Genomic DNA, 14,563 nt, shown 5'->3' on the forward strand with positions numbered 1-14,563 from the left:
GGTGGCTCAGTCGGTTAAGCCTCCAACTTCAGCTCAGGTCATGATCTCACGGTTCGTGGGTTCGAGCCCCACATGAGGCTCTGGGCTGACAGCTCAGAGCCTGGAGCCTGCTTTGGATTCTGTGTCTCCCTCTCTCTCTGCTCCTCCCACACTCATGCTCTGTTTCTATCTCAAAAAATAAATAAACATTAAAAAAAAAAGAATCTGACTCTTGATTTCCGTTCAGGTTATGATCTCACGGTTCGTGGGACTGAGCCCCACACCAGGCTCTGTGCTAACAGCATGGAGCCTACTTGGGATTCTCTCTCTCCCCCTCACTCTCTGCCCCTCCCCTGCAAGAGCAAACTCTCTCTCTCTCTCAAAATAAACAAACATTTAAAAAAAAAAAATGAAAGTACTAAAGTTTAAAAAAGAAAGAAAGAAACAATGTCAGGAAAAAGGCAAGGAAGTGACATCTTTAAAGCACCTAAAGAAAAAAACTGTCAGCCTAGAATTCTATACCCAGCATAAATATTTTCCAAATAAAGGCAAAATAAACACTTTGCAGATATGTGAACACTGAGGGGCGCCTGGGCAGGTCAGTTGATTAAGCATCTAACTCTTGATTTCAGCACAGGTCATGATCTCAGAGTCATGAAATCAAGCCCCACACGGCATGGAGTCTTGCTTGACACTCTTTCTCTCTCCCCCCTTCACACTTGCGCACTGTCTAAATAAATAAATAACTGAAAGAGGTCAGCACCAGCAGAGAAGCACTACAAGAAACACTAAAGGGGGGGCACCTGGGTGGCTCAGTCGGTTAAGTGTCCAACTTCGGCTCAGGTCATGATCTCGCGGTTTGTGGCTTCGAGCTCTGCATCGGGCTCTGTGCTGACAGCCAGCTCAGAGCCCGGAGCCTGTCTTTGGATTCTGCATCTCCCTCTCTCTAACCCTCCCCTGCTCTGGCGGTCTCTCTCTCTCAAAAATAAATAAAACTTTAAAAAAAAAAAAAAAAGAAAACACTAAAGGAAGTCCTTCAGACAGAAGGAAAAGTGGACACAAAAAATATAAATATGGACCACCAGAAAATGAAGAGCACAGTTAATGATAACTACATGGGTAAATATATGACTTCTTTCTTTTCACTTAAATATCTTTAAAAGATAATTGAATGTTTTAGCTGATTGTTTAAACAAACAAAAAAATAAACACAATGTTATTAAAATAAAATTTGTGATAACAGCCCAGAGGCTGGGGGGGGGGGGGGGGGGNAATGTTGGATAAAATAATATCTAAAGATCCTTCCATGGAAAAGTTTCTACTGTTATATTTCAACGTTGCAACTCCTTATTCTCCTAGATTCTTTCTTTAAAAAATTTCCATTTTGTTACATATTTTTTGTATGTGCATCTATGCATTCAAAAGCAAATTAGAGAGTTTTCCAATATACCTTTCTCCTGAGACCTCCCTAAGAGAAAAAGAGAAAGTATTAAAATAATTGATGAGGAAATTTACAAGGAAAAAGAACAAAAGATGTGGAAAGAGCATTCAAGAGTTGTGTATCAACCCTCCAGCTCCCAAAATACCGAAAGACAGAACATTTAGGAAAACGTTGAAACTAAACAACCTGGAAAAGACTCAAAACTGAGAGGCACAGACAGCTGTGGACACATGCTTTAAGATGGAACTAAAAACAGAAGGAATGGGTGAAGATCTGTTTCAGAAACAGTGATACCCCCAAATCCTCTCTGCCACTTTGACTCTGACCAAAAAAAGGCAGGGAAGGCTCTATGACCGTAGCTTACTAGGCACGGAAGAGATGGGGCACGATGTCTACTGGCAGCTGGGGGGCAAGGAAGGGGTGCTCACCTTCTGAACTGTGAGACCCCCCCCCACTGCCCTTTCTCTCTCAGCTCCCAGAACAACGGCCGCCAGGTCTGTCACCCTCACAGGAATAAGAAAGTAAAGAACAGAAGTAACAGCTAAAACAGTTGAGATCCTTAGCCTCCGGGAAGTGAAAACAAATGGAGGGAGAAACAGGACACTTGACAGTTTGTTTTTTTGATAGCGATTTTTTTATTAGAAACCTTATATTACTATTTGACCTTGTAAACTATACTCATACGTTAATTTTAAACCATGCATTTATATCACTTTGATTAAAAAAAAATTTTAATGTTTATTTTTGGGAGAGCACAAGCAAGGGAGGGAGGAGCAGAGAGAGGGGGACAGAGGACCCGAAGCTGGCTCTGCGCTGACACATCTCCCCCCCCGATGTGGGGCTTGAACTTATAAGCCACAAGGCCATGACCAGCGCTGATTTCAGACGCTCAGCCGACTGAGCCACCCAGGTGCCCCTTGATAAATATTATTTTTAACTGAATTATCAGAGTACACATTAAAGTTCTCATTTGGTTGTTTTTGTGAAGTTAAAAGTCTTTTCTTCCTTACCTTCTTCCCACCTGGCTTCTCCACGGTGAAAACTTCACTCCAGATCTGAATCCCAGTGGTTTCTGGGTCAGAGCCCCCTCTCCATGAAAACCCTGTTAACGGTTCTTCTGAGTCACCCAACCAGTTTGAACGGCCACCTTCCTTCTACAGGAGAAATGGGCGATTTCCATTAAATCTTAACGTTTGAGTAATTTTACATACCAAGGATAATCCATGAGCTTATTTAGCTCTTTTGGACACAAAAGTCTCATTTTCTAACCTAAGCTGCAAGAATTCTCACTTACCTGGAAGTATAAGTATCGTAGCATAAAGTCCAGAAAGAAGGATTTGCCCTTTCGGAAGGCACCAGCCACGGACACGACCACCACATCGAGGTCCCGGATGTGGTCCTGCAAGAGGATGCTGGCCAAAGCTTTCTCTTCCAGCTCAAAAGAATGCTGGTCTTTCTGAACCAAAACCACCTGCACTGGTCCAGGCTTTCCGGTCTCCATGGCAACACCTAGATCGTTGGAGAGAAAAAATGAAGTGTCACATCTTTTTTAAATTTGTGTTTTTGAACATGGGAAAAGCAAGACCTTCTTCAACAGCACAAAAGCACTAACCATAAAGGAAAAAATGACAAATCAGACTCCATCAAAATTAAGAATTCTTGTTCATTAAAAGACATCATTAAGAGAAAGTAAAAATGAAAGCCACAGGCTAGGAGAACATATTCACAATACCTGTATCCAAAACACTCATACCCAGAATCAGTACAGAGATCTAGAAGGACAAAATATTCTAATCTTAAAAATAGCAATAAGCAAAAGGCACTTCATGAAAAAGGATATCCAAATGGTCAATAATCATGTAAAGAGGTGTCTCCATATCCTTACTTACCAAAGAAAACATAAATTAAAACCATAATGAGATACCACCACCTGTCTACCTGAATGATTAAATTTTAAAATACGGATGAGAGGATACCAACTGTGGGAGAAAATATGGTACAACTGGAACTTTCACACACATTCTGATAATATAACCACTCTGGAAAGCTGCTTGGCAATATCTATTAAACCTAAACATAGCTACAATCTAGCAATTCTACTCCTAGGTATATAAGAGAAATAAATGCTTATGTCCACCAAAAGACGTAAATATAAGAATGTTCACATCAGCTTTATTCAAAATAGTCCCAAACTAGAAACAATCCAAATGTCCATCAACAGTAGTAAGGGTGCCCACCACTGCTAAGCCTTTTACGTACATTGTATTTAATCCTCAGAAAAACTCTCTGAGGTGAATACCCTCCCATATTTAAAAATAAGGAAACTAGGGCTTACAAAAGCTAAACATCTTGTCCAACAAGTTCTGAAGAAAAGCCTGAAAGGATCTTTAGGGGCGAGGCTTGCATATCACTCTTAATAACCTAGTCAACATTTTAGGGGCAATTAATTCTTTAGCTCAAAATTAAGCACTAACTAGTAGTTTCCCTGCCACAGTTGAAAGCACAGAGGTATTTAATTCTTGGAAATTAGGAGCCAGGGCACCTGGGTGGCTCAGTTGGTTAAGCGTCTGACTTCAACTCCGGTCATGGTCTCACCATTCGTGGCTTTGAGCCCCGTGTTGGGCTCTGTGCTGATAGCATGGAGCCTGCTTGGGATTCTCTCTCCCCCTCTCTACCCTTCCTCTGCTTGCACTTTCTCTCTCTCTCAAAAATAAACAAACTTAATTGAAAAAAGAAAGAAATTTCGAGCCACTTAGTAGCTACAGACTTATGGAAAGTTTTCTAAAAGCTACCAGTGTGGCACAGGGATGAAGCAAAGCACTATTTTCCTAAACGTTAAGTACATGCCACAGGCATTAGAGATGTTTTCATGTAATTAAAAGGAGATTTTTTTATTTTAATAATTATGTATTTTAATGTGTATTAGGACATAAAACCATGTTTTAACAGACTATTGCTTAGAAGGATGAGAAGTTTAAAAGGTGAATCAATTCAAAGTAAACTGAGGGGCGCCTGGGTGGCTCAGTCAGTTGAATGCCTGATTTCGGCTCAGGTCATGATCTCGCAGCTTGTGGGTTCGAGCCCCACATGGGGCTCTGTGCTGACAGCTCAGGGCCTGGAGCCCGCTTCGGATTCTGCATCTCCTTCTCTGCTCCTCCCTTGCTCATGCTGTCTCTTTCAAAACTAAGTAAACATTAAAAATTTTTAAATAATAATAATAAAGTAAATTGAAGGATAAATACTAAGTAAAGCACAGTACAGGTAAGCAGATATGGCCAAAATCACAAATGTGGTCCCCAAATTACTTTTGTCTGGGGAAGACTGAATGAAGGCTGCATGATCACAGCGGGCCAAGCCACAAGCAGCGTGACTGTCATACTGCACCCTTTACACTAAGGGAGTTGCTGCTCATTTTTTATACTTAAAATGTCAGACAGCAACAAAGGGTTCTGGCCACTTTTTAATTTTTTGCAGACTACTGGAAAACAAGTTATAAACACACAATCACTGTCATGATAGCATTGTAATAAATGGATATTAGTATTTTTCTTTCCCATTATTACTGCCTGGATAAAAAGGAAACATTTCTGAGAATATTCTCTTGCAGTTCTTTTTACTGCCACAAAAGCAGGTGAATCCAGGACCTAAAGACCTTCCATCTTTCATATAAAAGAACTAACAAGAACAATTTATTCAGACCTTATGGGTAAGCCCGTAAGTCTTTAATGGCGGAATAGAGGAAGTTGAAAGAGCCAGCCTCATGAACTTACTTGTGAAGTCCCAGGGGCCTGTGTGAAGCTCTGTGCAATACAGTTCCAAACAAAGTCCCTGAGATGGCTGCTCGCCCCCCCAATATTCATCTTCCCCTCCCGCTATGGCAACGGATTTTTAGCTGGGCCTAACACCGCCCGAAAAGAACCCAACCCTGTAGCAGGTGTATCACCATGTGACTAAGTTCTAACTGGAAATGATCTGGCAACTTCCAGGTCCCGCATTTCCCCCGTCCTGCTAGCTGGATGTACTAGTGGGTGACCGTCATCCTGCACCGGGCACAGGAGGGCAACACCCCAGGAAGACTGGAGCAACAGGAGAGGTGCAGCCGAGGGCTTCATGCGGCAGAACTGCCATGCTGCCTCACGGCTATGCGAGTGAGCGAGTGAGCGAGCGAGTGTCTACCTTGTTTAGATGGCTTAAAGGCTCTAGCACATACAGCCAAGCCCAGTAACCAGCACAACAGGCCCCCGGGACTTCACAAGTAAGTTCATGGGGCTGGCTCTTTCAACTTCCTCTATTCCGCCATTCGAGTCTGCTGAGCCACGTGGACGTGCTGACACACAGCAGGCCCACAACAAACGAGCGTAAAAAGAATGAACCGTGTGCTCTGGAACATGTGGAAAGTGACGACCCCGAGGATGCAGGTGGCTGTGTCAGAGCAACAGGCGCAGAAGGTAAGGTCACTGCGCTGCAGACGAGATGGAATAATCCAGTGACGAGAACGTGTGCGGCTGTGCCCAAGGAACTGCGCTTCCAGAGAAGATGACTACGGAGAAGGACAGTTGGGAAGGCGAAGGTGATAAGGGCTCCCCTCACCTCTTCCTCCTCCTGCCTACAGCCCAGTGAAAAGGAAAAGAACCGCGCTCCGTGGAGCTGGAGGACCCGGGTGATCTTGCATCTCTTCACGACAGTCTACTGGGCTCGCTGGATTTAAAAAGGTCTTGTTCCTCTGGTTTGGTTCCACTTAAGGGAAAATCATTTTGAACGGCACACACCACCAATAACTCAACTGAAATAGAGTTGCTCTCTTTTCACCACATCATCTTTCTCTCGTTTCCTGAGACAAGACAGTATCATCGATCTCCGGAGTAAAAACTGTATTTCTGGGGCGCCTGGGTGGCTTAGTCGGTTAAGCGTCCAACTTTTGCTTAGGTCATGATCTCACGGTTCGTGGGTTCGAGCCCCGCGTCGGGCTCTGTGCTGACTGCCAGCTCAGAACCTGGAGCCTGTTTCAGTCTGTGACTCCCTCTCTCTCTGACCCTCCCCTGCTCATGCTGTCTCTCTCTCTCCTAGAAATAAATAAAACATTTAAAATAAAAAAAATTAAAAAAACTGTATTTCTACTCACACCTTTCCAGATGTCATATAAATGTGCTTTGCTCTTAAAAAAAATTTTTTTTAAGGGGCACCTGGGTGGCTCAGTCGGTTAAGCGTCTGACTTCGGCTCAGGTCATGATCTCATGGTTTGTGGGTTCGAGACCCATGTCGGGCTCTGTGCTGACAGCTCAGTGCCTGGAGCCTGCTTCCGATTCTGTCTCCCTCTCTCTCGGCCCCTCCCCCACTCATGCTCTGTCTCTCTCGGTCTCTTAAAAATAGATAAACATTAAAAAAATTTTTTTTACTTTTTTAAGATTTTGCTTACTTAAGTAAGCTCTACACCTTACATGGGGTGTAGAAAACAAGAATCACATGCTCCTCCAACTGAACCAGCCAGGTGCCCCCCCAAATATTTTTTTAAAAAGAGGCACCTGGTGGGGCGCCTGGGTGGCTCAGTCGGTTAAGTGTCCAATTTTGGCTCAGGTCATGATCTCATGGTTTGTAGGTTCAAGCCCCATGTCGGGCTCTGTGCTTGTGCTGACAGCTAGCTCAGAGCCTAGAGCCTGCTTCTAATTCTGTGCCTCCCTCTCTCTCTAACCCTCCCCTGCTCACGATGTTTCTCTCTCTCTTTCAAAAATAAATAAAACATTTTAAAAAATTTTATAAAGAGGCACCTGGTTGGCTCAGTCGGAAGAACACGTATGTAACTCTTGATCTCGGGGTCGTGAGTTTGAGCCCCACACGGGGTGTCAAGATTATTTAAATAAAACTTTAAAAAGTAATTTTTTAATAAACAAATAAATGTCCTTTGCTGACTTCTCTGCATATCTCAGGCTCCCTAATCCCTTAAGATTCCTTCATCAAAACTCTAGCTTAGACCATACCACCTCCCAATCTTTCTTGCCAGTTGGGCACCGTCCCCAAGGGTTGCTTTAATGATAAGACCTCATCCATTAGGGCTGACCTTCATTATAGCACATAAACACATCATGACAGCAAGTACACAAAGGGCTACCAAACACTTTATGGACTGACGACTCAAAGCTAAATCTCCATCCTCTACGCCAAAGCTGTTCATGGTTCTCCCCACTGCCTTTGTTCCTCTAATTCCTTACTCCCCTCATCCTTCCAGGTAGATTTACATTCACTGGTTTTTCTACTGGAAGAAACTTAGGATTTGGGTCCTGTCCTGCCTGGATTCCAAAACTTCCAAGGTACAACCTATTCAACCATTTGTTCCCATTGTCTGAAATGCAAGTCCCCCANTTCAGCACTAAAATTTCACCCTCTGTCTTGATCCCTCCCAGCCCATCTTCTCAGAGCCTATCACTTTACCTGGTATACTAAAAAGAAACAGGCTCTGGAATCCAGACATGGCCGGGCTTCAATCCTTCTTTTCCTTCCTCTAGAATGTAAGCTCCATGAAGGCAGGAATTTTTGTGTCTTTTGTTCAATGCTCTATCCCCCAAGATCCCAGGACAGTGCTCACACCTAGTGGATACCCAATAAATATTTGTGGAAGAAATGAATAAACCCCACTACCTAGTTTCAATGTGACTATGGATAAATTTCTTACCACTTATAGCTCCATTTATTTATAAATTGAATCCTCATCTCAAAGCACATATTAACCCTCATCTAACACATATGAAGAACTCAAAGTGGTCCCACTTTCCTATTTCCAGTAACACTTCATACCTACTATTAGTCCACTCATTATTATAACACTATCAGTTGTGATCATGACTTATCTCCCAGCTGGGAGCTTCTGGGAAGTAGGGAAACTGTCATATTCAGTCCCAGTATCTAAAAGGAAGAATAAGTTTCCCAGTATTGTGAACACTAAACCCAACAGTACATGTCAAGTTACCTTAATACCAATCAGTTTCTTCTCTTCCTGCTTGCAGTCTCCTTTCACTGCCAAACTCCTTGAAGGTTTGTCTTCATTCACTTACCCATTCCCTTCTCAGTACTTTGCAACCTGACTTTCCTCTCAATCTCCCTGTTGAAACTATTCCATGTTTATCAATGACCTCTTGCCAAATCCAATGGCCCTTTCTTGATTCTCATTCAACTCTGTGTGACAACATAACTGCCACCAGCCTCTAGAAGTTCTGAAAAGCTTTGGGCTCAGAGACAGTGCCCATTCCTAGCTCCCACCCAATCTCATCACTATCTCCTTCAGCTACTTCTTTTTTCCTTTGGCTCCTGAGTTACACCAGCGCTCTGCTTCAGTCTTGTGGTTCTCATTTGCTCCCTCAATGAGCTCTTTATCCTTTTAATTTCACTATAACCTCTATTTTGGTGATGCAATTCATTAGTTCCTAACCTGCATTCAGTTCCAACTGTCCAACCGCCCAAGGGACAGATTCACCTGGACATTCCACCATCATCTCACTCTCAGAAGTAAGATGTAGAAACATATGGGTGTAAGAGTCAAGAGACGAGTTCCTATTCCAGTTCTACCACTAACAACCTGTGTCATTCTGGGCATGTCTAGTCTTCGGTCTCAACAGTGAAAGGAGTCAAGATTTAACCTCTAGAAACCCTTCCAGTAACTAACATTTTACAAGTCTACTTGTGGTATCATCAAAATGAATCCTCCTGATTATTCCACTTCTCTGAAATCTCACTTCTCAGCCTCCACATCTCCCCTGATTCTATCTTCTTTTACATTACCCCTGAATCCTATCATTTCTTCCTATGACTCAAGCTCCTTTTTTGGAAAAGGTTGTTACTCTAGTGAGGCAGAAAGTACAGGAGAAAGGCCTGCCCCAACAATCCGGGCCCAGTTTTGCAATGATTCTTAAAGCATGAGTAAATCATTCTACTTCTGTCTTGGTTTCCTCTACAAAACCGGGCTAACAGTTAGGTGAGTGATTTTCTGGCTCTAAAATTCACTAACTCTTTAACAAGTGAAAATTTCCTGGATATTTAAATTGGCCAAACTTGCTAGGTAACCCACTCAATCCTTGGCTTAAATTATACAGGACTGGCTAAAGAACAAATCAAAATGTATAATGATAAAAACATTAAAGCAACTTGCTAAGGATTCACACAAAAGCTTTTGAGGTTTGGGGTTTTGTTTTGAGGGTTTTTTTGGGGGGGAGAGATTCCCCTTAATTGCAATGAAATAACTCCCACTTCTCAGGAATCTTAAACTCTAGGGATCCAACCTCCAGGAATGGTACTAGAAAAACTTTTAAGTGGCAGCCTTACATACCTTCTTGCTTTGGTGGAGCTATTATTCCCCAAGATCTATAAATCTACTCTGAGACAATAGTAATGCTCACTTATATGAACAGTTAACGTTCATTTATATGAAGAGTTAATGCTGTATTATGTTCATTTATATGAGGAGGAGACATTTTTGTACACAAAGATATGGCCAAACCACAGGCACATCTGCCATCCATATTACCCGTAAGTGAACTTAAAACCTATGTTAAAAAAAAAAGTGTGTAGAACAAACACTCTACCATACGTCCAATTCTGATTATTGCTGTAACTCATTCATGGTAATACTGAAACAGCCGTCACTTCAAATATGTAGGAAATGCTGAAAATATATAGATAATTAAAAAGTCTTGGGGCGCCTGGGTGGCTCAGTCAGTTAAGCGTCTGACTTGGGCTCAGGTCATGATCTCACATCACGGTTCAGGGGTTCAAGCCCCACATTGGGCTCTGTGCTAACAACTAGCTCAGAGCCTGGAGCGTGTTTCAGAGTCTGTGTCTCCCTCTCTCTCTGATCCTCCCCTGCTCGCGCTGTCTCTCTCTCNTACCCAGGTGCCCCTAAAAAATATTTTTTTAAAGTCTTGTAACAGTTTATGCAGAAGCTACAATCTTTTTTCTAATTACTTTTAAAGTACTGATTTATCCTTTACTTTTGGCATAACACACCTTCATCCAGACTAACCAATAGGTTTAAATACGCCTGTTCAAATAATCTCTGTGATAACTGCATTCAGTACACTCAGCTCTGCGCAAAAATGACAAAAACAGACAACCCAAGTAGAAAGCTGAAAGACTAACAGGCGAAACACATTATACAGGGAAGCATTTGTAGAGATCTAGCATATTACTGCATTAACTCTTCCTAGAATGATCTAACTTTGACTTTTTAAAAGACTTTTTAAGATGTAGTTCCATAGGCTAAATTAAAAATAGGTGAGATTGCTGAATCATAATTGGCCTCTTCAGGCCTATGGAAAACATAAATTCTAAGAAATAAATTCTATCAGAAAAGCATTATAAGGGGGCGCCTGGGTGGCTCAGTCGGTTAAGCCCTGACTCTGATTTCGGCTCAGGTCATGATCTCCCAGTTCATGAGACTGAGCCCCATATCAGGCTATGTGCTGACAATGCGAAGCCTGCTTGGTATTCTCTCTGCCCCTCCCCAGGTGCTCTCGCTTGCTCGCGCGCTCTCTCTCAAAATAAGCAAACTTCAAAAAAAGCATCATAGGAAAAAAAGTTTAAATTCCACTCAAATATTTGAAAACACCACCTGAACAGTGATAAAGTCAATGAAACTAGTTATTTGGAAGCAGTTGCAACTGCTACTTCAGAAAATGCATACAGAATTTAGTTGATCAATTCGACAGTGTAGACCAGGGTTATTCAACCTCGCCACTACTGGTATTGGGCTAGATAACTCTTTGTTATGGGAAGCTATCCTATTCATTGTAGGATATTTAGCAGCAACTCTGGCTTCTATTCGCTAGATACCAGGAGCTACCCGCTGATCCTGACTCCAAAATGTCTCCAGACACTGCTAAAATGTCCCACTGTAGCCAAATCAGCCTGGGTTAAGAACCACTAGAGTTGGGTCAGCCTCAGTGCTCATCTTTACTGCTCAGAGGGTTTCAAAAAGCAAATTAACTTCAGTTTCAGAAACATTTCTACTAAGTATAGTGTATGACTCAGGGTAAAGTTATGACCTGAGTTTTCCACTCTCCTTTTGAAACACATTTAATAAAGGGTAAGAGCAACACACCCAAAAAGAGAGGCATATCATTTCATGCCTTGTTCTCGCTGGCAGTCTTTAAAGTTTCTAATTCAGATAAGGCCAGAGAAAACACATCATCATATGTGAGGGTTAAGTACACTGAGCCCTCAGCCAACTCCAACTGCTGGGTGTGGTTCCATTGTGCTCATGGTGGGGGAGCGTTTTTTATACACTCTATTTTATTCTCTCTTAAGGCAGTTAAGTAGGTGCACATATGTGTTTTAAGCTGTTTCAGTGAAAATACTACTTACAGGAAACAAAAGAGAATACTGGAGGAAATTTACATTCTAACCAATTAAAAGGGCTTACAAGGAAATTTTTTCTCAACTCATCTGCCATAAAAAATCTTTGTACTTTAGCACAGAACGCTGAACAAAAAACAAAAATTTTTTTGTTCATATTTTCCTTGTCAATTTTGTAGTGCTTCACGAACTTCTAAAGATAACTGTGACTCAACAGTACCGAAGACTCAGAAATGCAGAGACCAGGCTGAATCTAAAAATGCCAGGCAATATTATAGAAAAAATTTATTTTTTTTAATGTTTTTTATTTATTTCTAGGAGAGAGAGAGAGAGACAGCGTGAGCAGGGGAGGGTCAGAGAGAGAGGGAGTGGACAGACTCTGAAACAGACTCCAGGCTCTGAGCTGGCAGTCAGCACAGAGCCCGACGCGGGGCTCGAACTCACGAACCGCGAGATCATGACCTAAGGGAAAGTCGGACGCTTAACCGACTAAGCCACCCAGGCGCCCCCCAAATTTTTTTTTTAAAAAGAATGAGTTCAATACTCCTCTTATTTGGCTCTTCCCTAAAAATGAGAAATCACCAAAATCAATTTGGTTACCTGAAGGTTTTATTTGTCTGTGTTCCAGCTGAATACAGCTTTCTTAATTGGCAATGTTTGCCTTGGGTTTCTTACCAAGACATAAAAAAGAGTTTGTTTTTTCACCTATTATACCAGTATCCTAACTTGTAATATCCTTTAGCTGTGAAATACATCAGGTTCTATCAAAGTACGTGCTAATTAAAAAAAATGCATGCTAATAAAAAGTATTTTTTACAAATTTGCAGAATGAATCAACTTCTCAATACAAATATTGATATTGCAGGGGCGCCTGGGTGGCTCAGTCAATTAAGCATCTGACTTCCACTCAGGTCATGATTTCGAGGTTCTTGAGTTCAAGCCCCGCATCTGGCTCTGTGCTGACAGCTCAGAGCCTGGAGCCTGCTTCTGAGTCTGTGTCTCCCTCTCTTTCTGCCCCTCCCCTGCTGACTCTCTCTCTCTCTCTCAAAAATAAACATTAAAAAATTTTTTGAACAAATATTGATATTGCAAATTATAGTTCTTATAAAGTAACAAATCAAATGTAAGCAACCACCCATAGGGAAACTTTATTATATATTAGTGTGCAAATTAGAGTTACTTGGGGTTCTCTAGCTATTGGTTGGCCCCTGGATGAATTAAATCAGAATCAGTGGGTCCCACACATCATCAGGTTTTAAATACCACAGGTTACTCTAATGTGCAGCAGAACTGAGATATCAAGGGCTCTACAGTGGCTGTTTTTTCTTTTAAACAAAACTCCCCCCCCCCATGTTTTTTAGACAATATACTAAAACTTCAGGTAACTTGGGGAAAGTTTAAAATTCAGATTAACTTTAAAATGCACCTGTGTCACGTGGACAATTCCTCAGTTCACAAGGCCACAGAAACTTGTTAACAGGCATGCCTAGTCATTATAGGCAAATTTTAAACCAGTTTTCAAACCAGTTCACACTGCCTAGGTGCTTCACAGGGATCTTAAAAGAACACTAACCCAACTGTTAAATGCCCCACCACTGGGGCTTTGGGGAGGTGAGAGAACTTTATACTAACTGCTTGCTTCTTATAATTCTCTATTATCTCATTTTAAATAATGTATCTGCATTTATCCTTTTTCCTAAGATTTAGAAATCATAAAAATGAAAAACACACATGCTGCAACGCAGAAGACCAATTTTAAAAAGCCGGTTCAGGGGCGCCTGGGTGGCTCGGTCTGTTAAGCGTCTGACTTGATCTCATGATTCATGGGTTTGAGCCTCACGTCGGGCTCTGTGCTGACAGCTAGCTCAGAGCCTGGAGCCTGCTTCAGATTGTGTCTCCCTCTCTCTCTCTCAGAAATAAATAAAACATTTTAAAAAGTAAAAAAAAAAAAAAATAAAGCCTGCTCTAAACAAGTCCTATTTGGGAACACCAGGAAAATTATGCTAGGACACATATTTATCCCCTATCGTTATTTTTCTTAATTTCACGATTACCCCAGTGAGATAGTAAACGGTGGCTATAAAATAATGCGCTGTACTAGTGTTCATTCTTTAATTACACAGAGATCTGTTTCATCCTAGCGTTTCCTTTACAGGTGGTAAAAGCAGAAACCGGGGATTTCTAGACTGCAAGCTAGCTTCGGTGCAAAGTGGAAAAAAGCACTAATTTGAACTTCAGCTCACTGCAACACTTAACCCTTGACACGGCTTAAAACTACGTAGGTTTTGCGTCGCCAAAAACAAGCCAAAAAGTGAAATGACGTCTTAGGGTCCGTTAGTTCTTTCCTCCCTCTCGCAAAACATTCCACCCAACTTCATACTCGAATTTGAGGGCTCGGATTTAAGATTCTGCAAACAACGTTCTTTTCTTTCTCTGCCTCGAGATTTCTCAAGTGAAACTTGGGCGATTTCAGTAACACACACAAGCAAGAATACAGCCGGGTAGAATGACAGATGAAGTGTATCCTTCAATCTACGGTCTGTGTCTGAATACGTTTGCTCTCTTAGCTCTCCAGGAAAGCATCAGAACGACGTACGGGGGCCCAGCGTACTGAAAGCACTTCCTAAAAACCCATTCGGACCACATTCTTTTATCTCATTTAGGGAACGAAGTGTGAGTTTTAAAATCCGCTTTCCTAATACTTGTCAGCGCCTCGAGGGCGTTAGGATGAAAAGCAAGCTCCCAACTCCACGACACTTGGGAGTCCTCCAGCACCGGGTCAAAGGCTGGACCTGGGACATCAAA

At 42.0% G+C, this 14,563-nt stretch overlaps 1 protein-coding gene across 2 annotated transcripts in view; it reads right to left on the bottom strand.

The window, feature by feature from the left end:
* The window catches only part of ATL3 (atlastin GTPase 3), a 48,942-nt gene that overhangs the window by 33,926 nt on the left and 453 nt on the right, over positions 1 to 14,563 (bottom strand). For both annotated transcript variants that reach the window (XM_077759694.1, XM_077759695.1), the window contains exons 2-3: positions 2,715 to 2,929; positions 2,431 to 2,574 (exon numbers count right to left, since the gene is read on the bottom strand). In XM_077759694.1, the coding sequence (XP_077615820.1) occupies positions 2,431 to 2,574; positions 2,715 to 2,921 (351 nt within the window). In that variant the 5' untranslated portion in view covers positions 2,922 to 2,929. The remainder of the gene's footprint in view (positions 1 to 2,430; positions 2,575 to 2,714; positions 2,930 to 14,563) is intronic.

The sequence above is a fragment of the Crocuta crocuta genome, unplaced genomic scaffold, assembly GCF_008692635.1.
Source record: "Crocuta crocuta isolate KB4526 unplaced genomic scaffold, BGI_CrCroc_1.0 scaffold53, whole genome shotgun sequence".
Taxonomy (NCBI): domain Eukaryota; kingdom Metazoa; phylum Chordata; class Mammalia; order Carnivora; family Hyaenidae; genus Crocuta; species Crocuta crocuta.